Source organism: Desmodus rotundus, chromosome 7 (assembly GCF_022682495.2).
Source record: "Desmodus rotundus isolate HL8 chromosome 7, HLdesRot8A.1, whole genome shotgun sequence".
Lineage (NCBI taxonomy): Eukaryota > Metazoa > Chordata > Mammalia > Chiroptera > Phyllostomidae > Desmodus > Desmodus rotundus.
In genome coordinates this window covers 19,976,350-19,990,722 of record NC_071393.1, presented here as the reverse complement: position 1 = coordinate 19,990,722, position 14,373 = coordinate 19,976,350, and the positions used below count along the sequence as shown (strand labels likewise).

Here is a 14,373-nt window from a genome sequence, read left to right as displayed (position 1 = left end):
GAGGGACGTCCTTGTCCGAGGCTCCGCAGACAGGAAGTAGTCAGAGCACAGAGGGAAAAGGCACTTTATTAAGAAAGCTTTGGCCAAGCCCCTGCCAGGAGGAGCCCATCCTGGGGCACCCAGATGAGGTGGGAGCAGCCCTGCCGGGGGCCTATAAATATGTCTGTCTCCTCAGGATACTGGAGTGCCCCTGGGATTCCCACCAGTGTGTGGCATGGTGGGAGGCCATCAAAACCAGCTGACAGCTGAGGGGCCAGGGCTGGGAAGGCTGGGGCAGGGGTGGCAGGGAGGGGGAGGGGGCAAAGACTGAACCCAGGGTGCTGAGATCTCTGAGGAGCAGAGACCAGCCCTCCTCCCCCTGCTCAGGTAAACCAGATGCCCCGAAGCCCCACCAGTGGAAGTAGCCTGGGGATGAGGTCAAGGAAAGGGGACTCCAGCCATAGGCACCAGGCCCTGGCAATGAGCGGCAGACGGGACAGAAGTGCTTCTGGCCTCAGCCAATGAGAAGGCAGGCCCAGACAAGTGCACGCTTGTAAGAGGTGGTCTCTAGGTAGAACCGCCTAGTCCTGGCCTTTGAGACCCAGGCTGGCCGGAGCCCTAGAGAACTTGGCCAATGCAAAGGGAGTCGCCAGCTAAGCGCCAGTCAGGCCTTGACCAATGGGAGCCGCCGCTGGGGCCCGAGCTAATGAGATGCAGCCTCCCTCCGTACCCGTCTGGCCTCGGCTCCTGCGAGGCCGTCGCGCCCAGGCCTCCGCGGGGACGCCGGGAGGGCGCGGAACGAGAGGTGGCAAGCAGCGCAGCGAAGCCGGGTGAGGCCGTGGGCGTGGCCGGGCCGCCGCCTGCTACAGGGTGGGCGCGCCCGCCCTGCCCAGCTCGCCCGCCGCTTCCCGGCTCTTCTTGCGCGGTGGCTTCTGGATGGGGGTCTTCTTCCGGGGGGTGTCCAGCACGGGTGCGCCGTCTGCCGCCTTTTCGGGCCCTGGGGCCTCAGGCGCGGGGCCCGGCGAGGCGGACAGCACAGAGCGCTTGGCCTTCTGCGGCGGCGCCGGCTTCTCCCGGGGGCCCTGTGCGCCCAGGATTCCCTCCGCGCGGCCCAGGCTGCGAGTCTTGTCGCGCAGCTCCGCGGCCAGCATGGAGGCGGCCTCGGGCGCGCTGCGCGGGGGACCGTTAACGTCCATGGGCTCCGAGAGGCCAGAGCCGCGGCCCCGAGCCCGAGCCCGGGGTGGCGAGGGCACGACGAGGGCTGGATCCTCTTCGGCCAGCCCTGGGGGCCGTAGAGTCGGGTTGCGGGTCCGAGGGCTGCCGGGCTCGTCTGGCCGTGCAGATGTGTCGCTGGGTGTCCGTTTCCTCTTGCTGGGGCTGGGCGCCACCTCGAGGCCCAGAGGTGGTGGTGAAGGCGCACGGACAGCGCCAGCGGCGCCGTGCTTGCCGTGTATCCAAGACACCTTGGGCTTGGTGGCGGGGTCCGGTGGTGGTGGTTTCCTGCGCTCGGGAGACGGCGAGAGCGACAGGCCGCCAGCCTCTCCCCGGACCCGGGCCGGCCGGGCCTCGCGCCGGGCCACGCGTGCGTACAGAGCCCCACCAGGCCCCTCCACACTCGATGCCGACCTCTCGCTGTCAGAGGACGCAGGGAGGGGCGTCGCCTCCTCGGAGGAAGCTGGCGTGGCCATCGGCGCAGGGGACAGCCCTTGCGCCTCGGCAGGGGGGCTGGCGACATCCCGGTCTCGGCTCTCCGTTGCCGCTTCTGACAAAGGAAGATTGGAGGTGGTCACCGCCACCAGAAAGAGCCTGAGGCGTCCAGCCTCCAGGCGCAAATCTCCTTCCCTCCTCCTCCCTCTCCACCCTCACTGGTGCTTAGTCGCCCTGGCATCCAAACATGCCTGGCGCATTCATAGCACTAACCACAAATCTGGTTCTTAGCCCTAGAGCTGTGGCTGAGCGCTGGGGGGTGAAAGCAGTTCCCAGCTAAAGCTGCAACTTCAGCCTGGTCTCGAACCCCTCCCCCACCACACTCCCAGCCTGGAGGCCACTATCATCAAATGCAACCCTTCAACACCTGCAAGGGGTTCATTATCTATCCTTCTGGGGATCAGTTCCCACTCAGGGCATGTGCCTGGGTTGTGGGCCGGTCTCCCTTTGGTGGTGTGTGGGAGGCAACCCACTGATGTTTCTCTCCCTGTCTATCTCCCTTCCCCTTTTTCTCTAAAATAAATAAATAAAATCTTTTTTTTTTTAAAGGCTCCCAAGATCACCCAGGCGGATGGTCAAGGGAGGAAAGAAGCCAGAATCTAAGCCGATCAGGCTCCCTTCCTGCTGCTGGTGAGCTAGGGCTTCAGGCAAAGATGTTTGCCCATATCCTGTAGCCCTCGTCTTCTGCCAGCTCTGCCAACCTCTGCTACCTCCTCCTCAGACTCAGAACCTCCTCCCTGCCTGGTCTCCCCCAGAAATGAACCTGGGCTGTGGTTAGAGAAAGGAGAGTCCATCCATCTCCCCAGACCCCACCTCAGTCCAGCGCTGCGCAGCACAGAGCCCTGCTCTGCAGCCTCAGCTGTGAGTCCAACCCCCCAGTTAAGAGCATCACCACCACACCCTTCCTCTCCATGCTGCCTCCACCCCAGAGATCTTTCAAGCTGGAACATTTCACTGGCCTGGAGCAAGGCTTAAGCAGAGTGGTACTCACCTTCGTGGGGTACGCAGTACACTGGACCTTCATCGGTGGTGTCGAAGGAGGAGAAGGAGGCCCGGGAGGACCATGATGGTGATGGCTGCTCCAGCCCTGATGGGGGCTCCAGGAAGCTGCAGTTGAGTGTGTTATCCAGGTCGTGATGAGCCACTGGGGAAGAGGGGAGGCCCAGTTGCCAGGGGCCCTGCTCTGCCCCGGGCTGTGCCCTCCACAGTCCTTCTGCCACAAATGATGGAGCACCAGCCCTACCCTAAGACTGTGCCAGGCACAGGCAATTCAACAGGCAGAGTGACACCAGGCCAGGATCGGAGAATGGGTAGCGATGACCCAGGGAAAGTGAACACACTCAAAGGTGCAAAACTAGTGTGTGCAGCTGGGGAGATGAAAAGGGCTGGGCTGAAGTGCTGGGAAGAGACGAGGCTGGAGAGAACAGCTGACTGACACAGGCTGCCAGAGGCTCCAAGCCATGCTTCGGCCCGTGCCTCAGTGGGCCCAGGGAGCTCGGGAGCATTTCTGAGCGCGAACACGCAAGGCCAGCTTTGGCTCAGCCCATCTCAGTAGGCTGTACCCCCAGGCTTGGCCCCCAGAGTCTGCACAGACGCAGACCCCACCATGGGGAAATCCCACAGGCTGGGTGACCTTTTTCCTATTTTACAGATGGGATGTGGAGTCCAGCCCCTACACCTGTGGCCAAAGATCCCTCTCTGCTGGGTGGGCCACCAGGCTTCTCATTGTCTCCATCTTTACCTTCCAGAAGACTAAGTCTCCCTCTTCCCCTCATCTTTAAAAACGATGGGATGAACAATTAAAAAAAAAAAGTGGGGGGAAAAGGCAGAAAGCTACTTGAACAACAATTTTTAAAAAATGGGAGAGTGTCTACCCTGGTGTGTGTCAGTGCAGATGGCGAGAAGCAGCACCTCCACCCGCCCCCAGGGTCCTTGGATAGGGTGAGGGCTCCAGGGGCCCACCTGCCCACTTTCCAGGAAGGACCCAGGGCACTGCAGGGGGTCCAGGCTGGGGGGCGGATCTTCTCCTGGTGCCAACAGTTCACCTGCTACTCCAGGCGAAGGCACTAGGCCTCAGCCTATACACCTACAGACTATCCGGGGCCTGCCCGACCCAGATGTCTACACCCCCTGCACTGCACCCCAGATGCAATCACTCACACTCACAGAATCAGGGCCCAAGGCCTCCCACACACGCCCCCACATCTAGGCCTCCTACCTTCTTCCCCGGGTTCTCGCGAGTCAGCATCCCCTTTTTCCTTCTCTCCCCATGCTCCCCCCACCCTACATCAACATCCATTAAAGGGCCCCGCATTTCCTCACACGGGCACCTTCACACCCGCTTCCCAGCAGCCTCATGCTTGAGGTGTTCTCCCAGAGAACCTGTGTGGGCATCTTTACCTACGACCTTGGGTAGCTTCTGCCTGCGGAGCGGGATCCGGGGCAACTTCATGCTGATGCGGCTGAAGCGCCCGCAGAGTCGCTGCGGAGCCTTCTTCCTCCCAAGAGAGAGCTCCCTGGAGGGGGGCGGAGCCTGAGTAAAGGGGCGGGTCTGGGGCGGGGCCTGGAGTAGTAGTTTCGATCTCTCGGTGGGAGCCGAAACAGAGAGGAGACTGAGCTAAAGAGAGGGCAGACTTACGCTCCAAGGGCGGGGCCGGGGAGGGAGGGAGGTGGGGATCAGGGCCCCAGCCAGAGGGTGGGGCGGGTGGAGAAAGGTTCCCCAGCACCAGTACAGGGTGTGTCCTGAGCCCAGGAGACAGCCGGATCGCGTCGAGCCTCACCTGCGCGCGGGGTCCTTGCCGCGGCAGGCGCAGCAACAGCCGAGCAGCGAGAGCAGCAGACCCAGGAGCAGGGCGAGCAGCGCGCCCGCGCCCATCACGCCCTTACGCTGATTGGTCTCTGTAGGGTATTCGGATCAGCAAGGGTGCCAGCACCCTGCCCCGCCCCCTCACAACCAGAGCCCCGCTCACCAACTCACCCAGGCGGCAGGCACCGGTGACCGGGTCACACGAGTCCTCGTGGCAGCTGCAGGCCTGGGCGCAGTCCACGCCATGAAGCCCTGGCGGGCACGTCAGGTTACAGCTGCAGAGACATAGTTTCAGGGAGGGCCACAGCGACCCTCCGTGATGCCTCCTGCCCTTGCCCCGGTGGCCAGCCAACCTGGGTCCTGGAGCCCATTCTCGAGGAATTGATAGCCACCACCACCTCCGGGCACTCACTCGGCCACCGGTATTTTATAAATGAATGTGCGCGCACGCCAGTGGGAGGGGGCCTGGGGTGGCCAGTGGTCACCTGGCTGTAGCGCCCATTTGTGGGGCTGACTCGTGTGGGCACGAAGAGGGGCTGCCAGATCAGACTCTTGGCTGTAAGTAGAGGTCCCTGCTCGATCTACAGTAGCTCGGGGTCACCGACTGCTCCACACCAGGAGCCTGTGGTCACCCCCTAGCTAAGGTAAGGGAACCAAAACTGATGGGTCAGGCCTCGGTCCAAACAACACAGAAGCACCTGGGCTCTGGCTGGAGCCCTGTGTCGGGCTCATACCCCTCAACACCCCTTAGGTCCCAAGCACTCACTGAGGCCCGTGGACGCCAGGGCTGCACAGGCAACGCCCCGACTGGAAGTCACAGTGGCCGCTGCCGCAGTCGGCGCACACGAAGGCGCAGTCCTCTCCGTAAGTGCCATTGCTGCACTTGGTCTCACACCTCGAATCGCGGGGAGGAGGCGTCAGTGGAAATGGAGGCGAACCAGCCCAAGCCCACAGTGCCCTCCGAAGAGGGCATCGGGGGAGGCGGGGCCGTGGGGCTGAGGGACTGGGACGGATTCCGGCAGAGGCTGCTCACCTGTCGCCGATCCAGCCCGCGTTGCAGCGCGTGCACTTGCCAGTGACGTGGTTGCAGGCGTGCCCGTCGCGACATGGCGGGCAGCGGTGGCTGCAGCCTTCGCCGTAGAAACCGGTGGTGCACAGCTGGTCGCACTTGGTGCCATTCCAGCCAGGTTCACAGGTCACGCAGCGGCCATCCGCCACTTTGCATGGCTGCAGGCCCTTGCACTGACCGCACCTACAGAAAGGGCGGGAGGCTAGGCGGAGCCCGGAGCCACCTAACCCCCTTCCGCTTTGGCGGCCCGCCCTTCCTCCTCCCACCTCCCGGGCCGGGGGTCTGCACTTACCGGCGGCGACAGCCCAGGCCGTAGAAGCCGGCAGGGCACGGCTCCCGGCAGTACTTGCCGCGGAAGCCCGGCTCGCAGGCGCACGTGCCGTCCACGGGGTGGCAGCGGCCGTGTAAGCACTGACAGTAGCGCTCGCAGCGCGCGCCGAACGTTGGCTCGCGGCACTGGCAGCGGCCGCTCTGCTGCTCGCACGGCGACCCGTTGCAGGCACACTGATTGTTGCAACTACGGCCCCACCAGCCCGAGTGGCACAGGCACGCGCCAGTCTGCGGGTCGCAGCGGGACGTGGCGCTGCAGTAGCACGCGCTGGAGCACTGAGCGCCCCACCAGCCAGGCTCGCAGCGACACGCGCCGCTCCGCGGGTGGCATATTCCGTGCTGGCACTGGCACGCATGCTCGCAGCGTGCTCCCCAGCGCCGCGCGTGACACGTACACTGGCCGGTCACGTCCTCGCACTGCCCGTGTGGGTGGCAGACACACAGCTCCTTGCAGTCGGGTCCCCAGAACTGGCGCGGGCACTCTACGGGGGGGGTGGGGGGGGCGGGGAACCATTCTGAACCCGTCCGCGCCCTCCCTCCACACCCGCCCCCAACCGCCCATTCTCCCACGCTCCGCACCGCTCTGCAGCTTCTGGGAACCCCCTCTTAAGCTGGATAGTGTTCCCGGATCAGGCCCCGCCCCACTCACAGGCCCCGCCCATCTCCCCAGTATCCAGCCCCACTGCCCAGCGCCCGCCGCTGAGATCAGCGCTCACTGGTGTCGCAGTTGGCCCCGAAGTAGCCATGGCGGCAGCGGCACTCGCCAGGCCTCACGCACACCTCGTTCTCCGAGCACGTGGAGTTGCCTTCGCACACCGCTGCGGACAAGAGGGGCCCGAGCTGCCGCGCGTCCAGCCCCCACACTACCCCCGCTTCTCCGTACCCCCACCCACTGCCCAGGTCCCCAGAATGTCCCACTCACCGATCCCACACTCATCCCCCTTCTGCCTCCAGCCCGTGCAGCACGTGAGTTCCTGGGAGCTGCAGGCAGAGAGAGGAGACTAAGCCCCAACCCTTGTCCTCCATGGGGCGTCCCGGCAACCTCCATTCTGCTGTGGGGAGGTGGTTATCGGGGCCCTGCGGTGTATGGGAGCCAGGTACTGTTGTAGGTTTGGGAGAATCCCAGCGAATAACATACAAATTCCAGCCCTCCACCACCTACCACTGGAAGGTGACAGAGGGCATACCACCAAAAGACCTAAAAAGAACTTCCCAGTCCTCTCTACAAGGAGCCTCCCCATTCTCCCCATCTCGTCTAACTCTGTACCTCCTTCCCCGTCCACCAGGCCTGAGAAAAAGGGAACCCAGGTGTCTCAGGAGGGGCAGCAGTGAGGTAGGGGCTGCGGAGAGCTCCCTGAGTGTCTGGGACCTGCTCGAGCATGGCTTCCTGGCCAAGCAGCTGAGGTTAAGTGCCAAGGCAGATGGGTGCAGCCTTTGGGTGAGGTGGGTGTAGACACAGGGAGGTGTCCTCTCAGGGGAGGGGACTTCTAGAGGGACAGGGCACACCTGGGAGTCCTCCACAAGAGTAAGGAAGGTAAAACGGAGGTCTCCAGAGCACCAGGGCAAGACTTGACCTGAAGGAAGGAGATATTAAAGCATCTACTTAATATGTTTTTTAAAAATCTTAATTTTATTTGGCTTTACAAGGTACATATCACCTCAGTAGGGGGAAAATAACTTGTAACTGTCACACTTGGGGGTAGCACAGCATCCCAAACCCTGGGCTCATGGGGTGTGTGGGCACAGAGGTTTGGAGGCCCTGCGCAGTGAAGCCTGACGCTGGAGAGGGTGCACAAGGGCTCCGATGGGGCGTGCCCACATTTGGGGGCAAAGGAGGCTGAGAAGGAAGAGACGCTGAAGCACAGTTCGTAGGGTCCCATCAAACTTGGAAGAACTTCAGCCAAACCCTAAAAGCACATAGCAGCCGCTCACATTTTAGAGAAGGAGTGTGCTGCTTCCAAAGGATCTGAACCTGGATGTGGTGGTGGGAGGGCGATGGGAGGAGCCTAAAGACCCTGTGGGAGGGGCCAGGCTGGGCAGGAAAGGCTGCAGCTGTTCCACATCATGCCCCTCAGAAGGTGCCCCCAGCCATTGCCCAGCTTGAGGACTTCAGCACACCCCACCAAACAGGCTCGATTCTCCCTCAGGCCAAAGATGTGGGAACTCGCGAACAGGACCCATAAAAATCTCAAAGTGGAGGAACGAGGCCCGGCTTATTTTCCACAAATAGAACTAGAAACCTGCCACAGGGAACACGAAGAGGGCCGGGCCCTTCCCGCCCTTCTGTAGCCCGCCCTGGCTCCCCCTTGCCCGCCCTGCCCCTTCCCACCCCTGCCTGCCCCAGGGATCCTGGTGCCCATCTGAAGGTAGATCCAGGTTTGGAGGCCCATCACCCTCCGCCTCTTCTGCCAGTTCTGAACCCACCACTCCGGGAGGAGAGCCTCTGCAGGCATCCTCTTGCAGGCAGCCTTTCCAGAGAGCTTGCTGGGATGGTCACTGACCACCTTCTGCCTGGCCACGTGATCCCGTGGTTAGGAGCCTGGTTTAGGGCCCCAGTAAGGTGGATCTGATGCCTGCATCTGCCACTTGCTGTGACCTTGGGCGCACAACTTCATCTTTCCGAGCTCTGGGCTCCTTATCTGTAGAATGGAGCCCCTGAGTTTGGCAGGAGATAAACCAGGCTGTCTCAAGCATTTGGCACAAACTAAGAGCTCAGCCAAGACTATAGTCCACTCTCCAGCCCATACAGAGCAGGCTCCAGGCTCCCACACCGGCCAACTCTCTCCTGCCCCACTGGACATCCCTTCTCCAGTTTCTGCCCGGCCCCCTCCCAGGCTCTCTCCTCTCCTGGTGGATCAAGATGCTGACAATGCCTCCCAGCCCTCCAGGGGTCCCTCCTCCCAACACCGGACTCTTAGCCTCCCCCCATCTCAGGGAAGCCCAGTCATTCCAGGCTGGGGGGCTGAGTCCCCAGAGGTGTCCCTGACTCTGCACTCTCACAGCACCTGACTCTCCCAGATTTCTCCTGACTCCCTAACTGATCCCACCTCCTGCCCTTCTGCCCCCAGTTCCCATGCCATGGGATAGCCAACCCTTGTCAGTCCCCACCCCTCCTCTGTGCAAAGCCCCTTTGAGTTCCCATGGCCCTCAGACAAAAAGCCCAAGTCCTCAGAGCATTGGGCAGACCTCCCTGTGGTCAGCCCTTCTCACTCTGGCCTCTCCTCCACCATCACCGCACCCCCACCCCGGCTCCGCCCAGCCCCCATGGTCCTTAGAGAAGGCCTCTGCCCACTCATCACTTCTCAGGGGATCTTCCAGATCATCCTAAGGGAAAAAGCGTTCCCCAGCTGAACACCTCCTCCCTAGCACTTTCGAGGTGTCAAATGACTTGCTGTAACCCTCTCCACCACTGGGAAGGATGTGTTCATCGTCCCGTTGTACCCCTGCACCAACTATAGGCCTGACACAAAGATGCACGGGATTTTACTGGCTGAGTGTTTGCTCGCCTCCCCTGGTGCTCCTGCCTCTGGGAAAAGGGAACTGCTGGTGGGAGTCTTGGGAGGATAATAAAAGAGAGAACCCAGGCCCCCGGTGGGCAGTGGCCAAAGTGGCTGTCATTCCCATTAACCAGCTCCACATATCATCAGTCACCCCCCTCCACTCCATGAGGTGGGGACCATCACCAATCCCGTTTGACAGAGATGGAGATGGGCCCAGAGAGGTTAAGCGATTTGATCAGGGCCACACAGGTAAAGAGAGGTACTAACTGCTTCTGAAACCCAGACCCGGGCTCTTGGCTTCTAGAGAAGGCCGCCTCTCGGGGAGGTCTCGGGCAACGGGGAGTGGGATCGAAAGGCTCAAGCTTCCAACTCCAGCCTGCCACCGGACCCCCCAGCACCGACCCCAAGGGGGAGAACGGCTGAGGCGGATAGGCAGGGCCCACGGCGATCGCGCCCTCCCCCTCTTCAGGCAGGGCCCCGCCCGCCACCGCCGCTACATTCCTGGGGCCGGGGAGGCCCGGGAGGCTGTGTCGGCGTCGATGCGAAGCAGATGGCGGGCCAGGCCGGCCCCCGCCCCGGAGGCGGGGCTCGCAGCGGGGAGGGGTCTCCGCGCCTCGGGATCCAAGCTCGGAAACCCCGCGCGGCCCCCTCACAGCCCCTTGTCTGGGGCGATGGCCGAGCCCCCGGACGCGGCCTCCCAGGGCCCTGCAGCCGAGGGCGCCGGGACGCGACCCAGCCCCGAGCCCCGCGGCCGCCGCTCCAGCTTCTCGCCCTCTCGGCGCCTCCCAACACGCGTCAAGGCACCCACACATGCCAGCTCCTCGCCCCAGCGCGGAGATGTCCTTGACCTCGCCGTGGCCTCTGACTGGCGGACCAGGTCCTGCGACCCCAGCGCCGAATCCTAGCATCCTGTCCTTTGATCTTCGCCTCCGTGCACGGTCCTGGACCTGCCGCCCTCCGGCGGGCCTGTCCCCTGCCGGTCCCACACTGGCTTCGCCAGCCGGCTCCTTGTGACATCCCAGTATCCCTGCCCGGGGGTTCCACATCCTCCCGACCCCAGTGCTCGTCGTTGTCCTTTCAATTCCCGCTTCTAGTCCACTCTGAGCGCAGGCTCCTCGGTGCCCACTTTTATCGCCACCCTTCTCAAAACCTCGCCCGCTCTTTCTAAGAAACAAATCTGTGCTTCTGTCTCGACTGCCCTAAGTCCTCTCCGGCTCCCACCTCTCCACAGCGCAGCTCCATCTCTCCCCAACCCTCATCCTTCCTCTTAACTGGAGTCACACTCTTGCCCCGGGCCTTTGCACATACCATTCCATCCGCGTGGAATGCCTTCCCCAACTTCTCCCTACGCCCTTCACAGCCCGCCCTAAGGGTCTCTTTTTCTAGGCCCGAAATCTCAGACACTGTGTGTGATCCCTCCCGGCGCCCACTGCACTCCGTGCTTTTCTCTGAACTTCTGGTCCGGGGTATCCTCGGATGCTCCGTCGTGGCCCGGCGCCCAGTCTCGGCCTGGAGCGGAGCCGGCGTCGGCGACGGTGGCTGAAGGGGCCTGCGCTTTTGGCACAGGGAGGTCCCGGGTGTCCACCCCCCCTCCCAAGGCGGGGCAGTCCCTCTCCCCTGGCCCCGAGCGTCCTCTTCGGCCCCCTCCCCCAGCCAGGCCGGGCTCCTACCCAGGCGCACGGCACACGTTGCGGCCGCGCGGGTTCAGCTCCTCAGGCGCCGCTGGGTCGGGCAGCAGCCAGAGCAGCAGCAGCAGCGGCGACAGCAGCAGCGGCGGCGGCAGTCCCCTGGCTCCCCGGCGCCGCGCCGGCCCGGCCCCCCGGGGCCCTGCGCCCTCCATGCGGGCGCGGGCGCGGGTGCGGCCGCAGCGAGAGCGGCCGGAAGCGGAGTGCGCGGCCGGGCGGGGGGCGGCAGGAGGGGCGCCGGGCCGGGCAGGAAATTCCACATCGGCTCCCTGATCCGGGGCCAGCCGCGGCCGGCCAGGCGGCAGCGCCCGCCCCGCGCGCCAGACCCCACCCTCCGGCCGCGCCGCCGCCCCTCTGCGCGGCCCCCGCCCCCACGCGGCCGCTCTCAAACTTGGGGAGAACTTGGAGAGGACCCGCAGAGCGTCGGGGAAGGGCGGGGCCGCGGGGGCTTTCCGGAGGAACCCCAGTCCCAGTGTATTTTCCTTCCCTCCCCAGACGCCCATCTGCTGGAGAAGCCGCCCGTGGGGACTCTGTGCGGCCAGGGCCCCGGGCAGGAAGGCGGCTGGGGGAACAAGGGCGCGACGCACCAAAGCCCCCTCTTTACCCCCAGGGCCTCGGAAGCGGCCAGGGGAGGGCGTCCCGTAGACTATCCTAGTCAAGGCCGCAATCCTGCCTCTGCTACACTCCATCCCCCGCCCCCGCTCCCTGAACCCCTGTAGTGCCGAGCTGGGTGGTCAGCTGCTTCTGAGCACTCAGTGCAAAGCCTTCAGTGAACGGAACAGGAACAGGATGCTCGATGCCTGTGGGCACACTCGGTCCAGCCCAGAGGCCTGGGCAGATCTTCTAGGTAGGGATGGATTGGAGAGATGCCAGGGAGGTAGAATGGCTCAGCCATGAGCTCCCATAGAATGTGGGGGTAAAAGCAAAGGAGGCGGGTGGGAGAGCTCCAGTCCAGAGACCCTCCAATTCTTGTCGGGTTGAAAACATTCTGGGGAGCCTGGGAGAGTGATTCTGCTTGAGAAGGCTGCTGGGTTACCAAAAGGAAAAGTCCAGAGTGTGATCTCAGGACTGGAGACTTGAGAACGCCTGCATCAAGAGGGCAGGGGGTGACAGCAGAGCAGATTAGGGGCAGCAGGGAAGGAGGAACAGGGGCCCAGGGGGACCAGGAGGAAGAGTAGCTCTGGGACTGGAAAGTAGAGGGGTGCCTGGTGACTCAGGGGACAGCAGATTCAACCCCAGGGCCCATGGGGCAGGGTAGGTGGGCAGGCCTGCGGATGGAATAAGGGAAGCGGCAGCAGCTAGGTCTCTGTAAAGACCAGCACGTGTTTTGAGGATTTTAAGACCTGGCAAGAGGCCCTGAGCAAGGAGAGGGGTACCTGTCTTCTCTTGGGAAGCAGGCTGCAAGCAGATACTGAGGAGGGAGGAAGTGGTGTCTTTCTTTAGTTACGTGCAGGCCTATCAGCAAGGAAGGTGGGACTGGAGGAGGCTTGGAACGAGGGCCACCAAAAGGCCCAAGGCTAAGGACATCGCCAGGCTGACTGAGCCAGAGGCCTGTCCAGGACAGGCTGACGGAGGGTGGAATGGGGAGAAGGGTAGGGGGCTTCTGAAGTTAGGGTCCCTCACGGAGTCATGCTAGTGCAGGAGGGAGGCCCAGAGGCAGGTAACAGTTGGGTAGACTGGAAGAATTCACACCCATGGGATCCAAATGCAAACACTTCTTGGAGACAAGTAAACAGGCCAAACCACTTCTGGGAAGTTCCTCCTGGGCATGGCCCTGACCTCAGCAGTGCCCTCCCAATGCCAGAGAGTAGGGGGGTGGGGGGTGGGGGGAGTGGGGCAGGGCCCTGCCAAGGAGGCCCCACCATTGGCTACCACCAACAGAGGCCAGCAGTGGCTCATGTGGCTGCAGTGACTACCCAGCAGTTTGTGGCAGCCCCGCTCCGGGCCTTTAGAGGCACAGATCCCAAGGCTGGAAGCACTTACCCTAGCTGGATGGAGTTCATGAACAGGCACCTTAAGCTCTTATCACCTTCTTTCCCCTCCCTTCACAACTGCTCCTGGCCCCCAAATTCCTGTGAAGACCACCACTGGACAATGCCTCCACTCCTGAATGATTCAGATCTCTACCCACCCCCATCTGTATACCACCCAAAATAGTCTGATTTCATATATCACTGTCCCCGTGCCGGCAGGACAAGGACTGTCCCAGCCTCATGTCACTCAGAACCAGTCCCCAGCACGTGCACCAAAGCAGCCATCTCACCGTTGACGGCAAGACCTGGTATCAAAGGCAGGACTCATACCTGTTCCAGACACCACCACACTGCAATCTGGGGACTGTGAAGTATGGGTGGAGTGAATGTCCACATGCCTCGCCTGGTGCCAGGTGAATACCAGGGTAAGGAAGCTGCAGGTTCCCCGACACCCACAGACCACCCCACAGGCAAACTGTGGGAGCCTAGAACCCAAGCTGATCAGTTCCGGCCAGGATGGCTTCCCAGTGGTCAACTTCAAAGGGTGAGGGTTTTGCAGGCAGAAAGGGACGAGCAACAAGCCAAATGAAAGCATGGATGCAGGGCCTGCCAGCCTGGGCTGCCAAGGCCCAGGAGGAGGAGGTGGTGGGAAGTGTGGCCACAAATGCCAGGCTGGGCCCCAAGGCTGCAGTGGCAGGGCCAGGTAGCTACTCAGCTTTCAGGACCCCTTCCATGGCTAGCATCTACCCCACCCCGTGCTCTGCAGAGCACCAGACTTCCCTCCTCCCCTGTGGACCAGAGGCCTCCTGTACGGCTACGGCTCTGGGTGGGGAGATAGCACCAGCAAGCTTGGGACATACTGAAGATGTAGGGCCGGGTGAGCATTTCTGGTGCTCTCTCCCCCAGAAACATCTAGCCTGCAGGAACTGCTAGACTGGTCTGAAAAGTAGTGGCAGAGAAGGAAGTGACGGGCCCAGAGTGTTCTCACACCTGGCTCTCAGGAGCAGGGAAGAAGACATCGGAGGACTGTAGTCACCCTGTCCCACTGGAAGTGACCCACGAGGGTCAACAATGGGCTTTGCAACCCTGCAGTGCAAGTGCATGATGTCGCATTGGGGTTAGGGAGTGGGGGCATTTTCTCAGGAGTACCCAGGCCCCAAGAGACAGTGAGGAAGGTCACACGCATGGCCCTGAGGAGCAGGCAGCAACTCCCACTGGTCTCACCCCACATCCCAAAGTCCTAAAGGTATCAGGATGGAGAACCCAAAGCAACTGATTTCCTGCCCCTCTCCCCACCCCTTCCTCCCATCCATGACAGGGTGCC

The 14,373-nt window shown here is 62.6% G+C and overlaps 1 protein-coding gene across 1 annotated transcript; it reads right to left on the bottom strand.

Annotated features, from left to right (window-relative positions):
• Window positions 1–48: 48 nt before the first annotated feature.
• Window positions 49–11,325, bottom strand: SCARF2 (scavenger receptor class F member 2). Its single transcript, XM_053928855.2, has 11 exons — window positions 11,062–11,325; window positions 6,814–6,872; window positions 6,608–6,709; window positions 5,854–6,373; window positions 5,526–5,744; window positions 5,259–5,387; window positions 4,664–4,767; window positions 4,467–4,584; window positions 4,087–4,202; window positions 2,678–2,830; window positions 49–1,741 (listed from the first exon to the last, which is right to left on the bottom strand). Exons 1-11 carry the CDS (start codon window positions 11,229–11,231, stop codon window positions 843–845), a joined length of 2,589 nt encoding a protein of 862 aa, XP_053784830.1. The 5' UTR covers window positions 11,232–11,325; the 3' UTR covers window positions 49–842.
• Window positions 11,326–14,373: the final 3,048 nt, after the last annotated feature.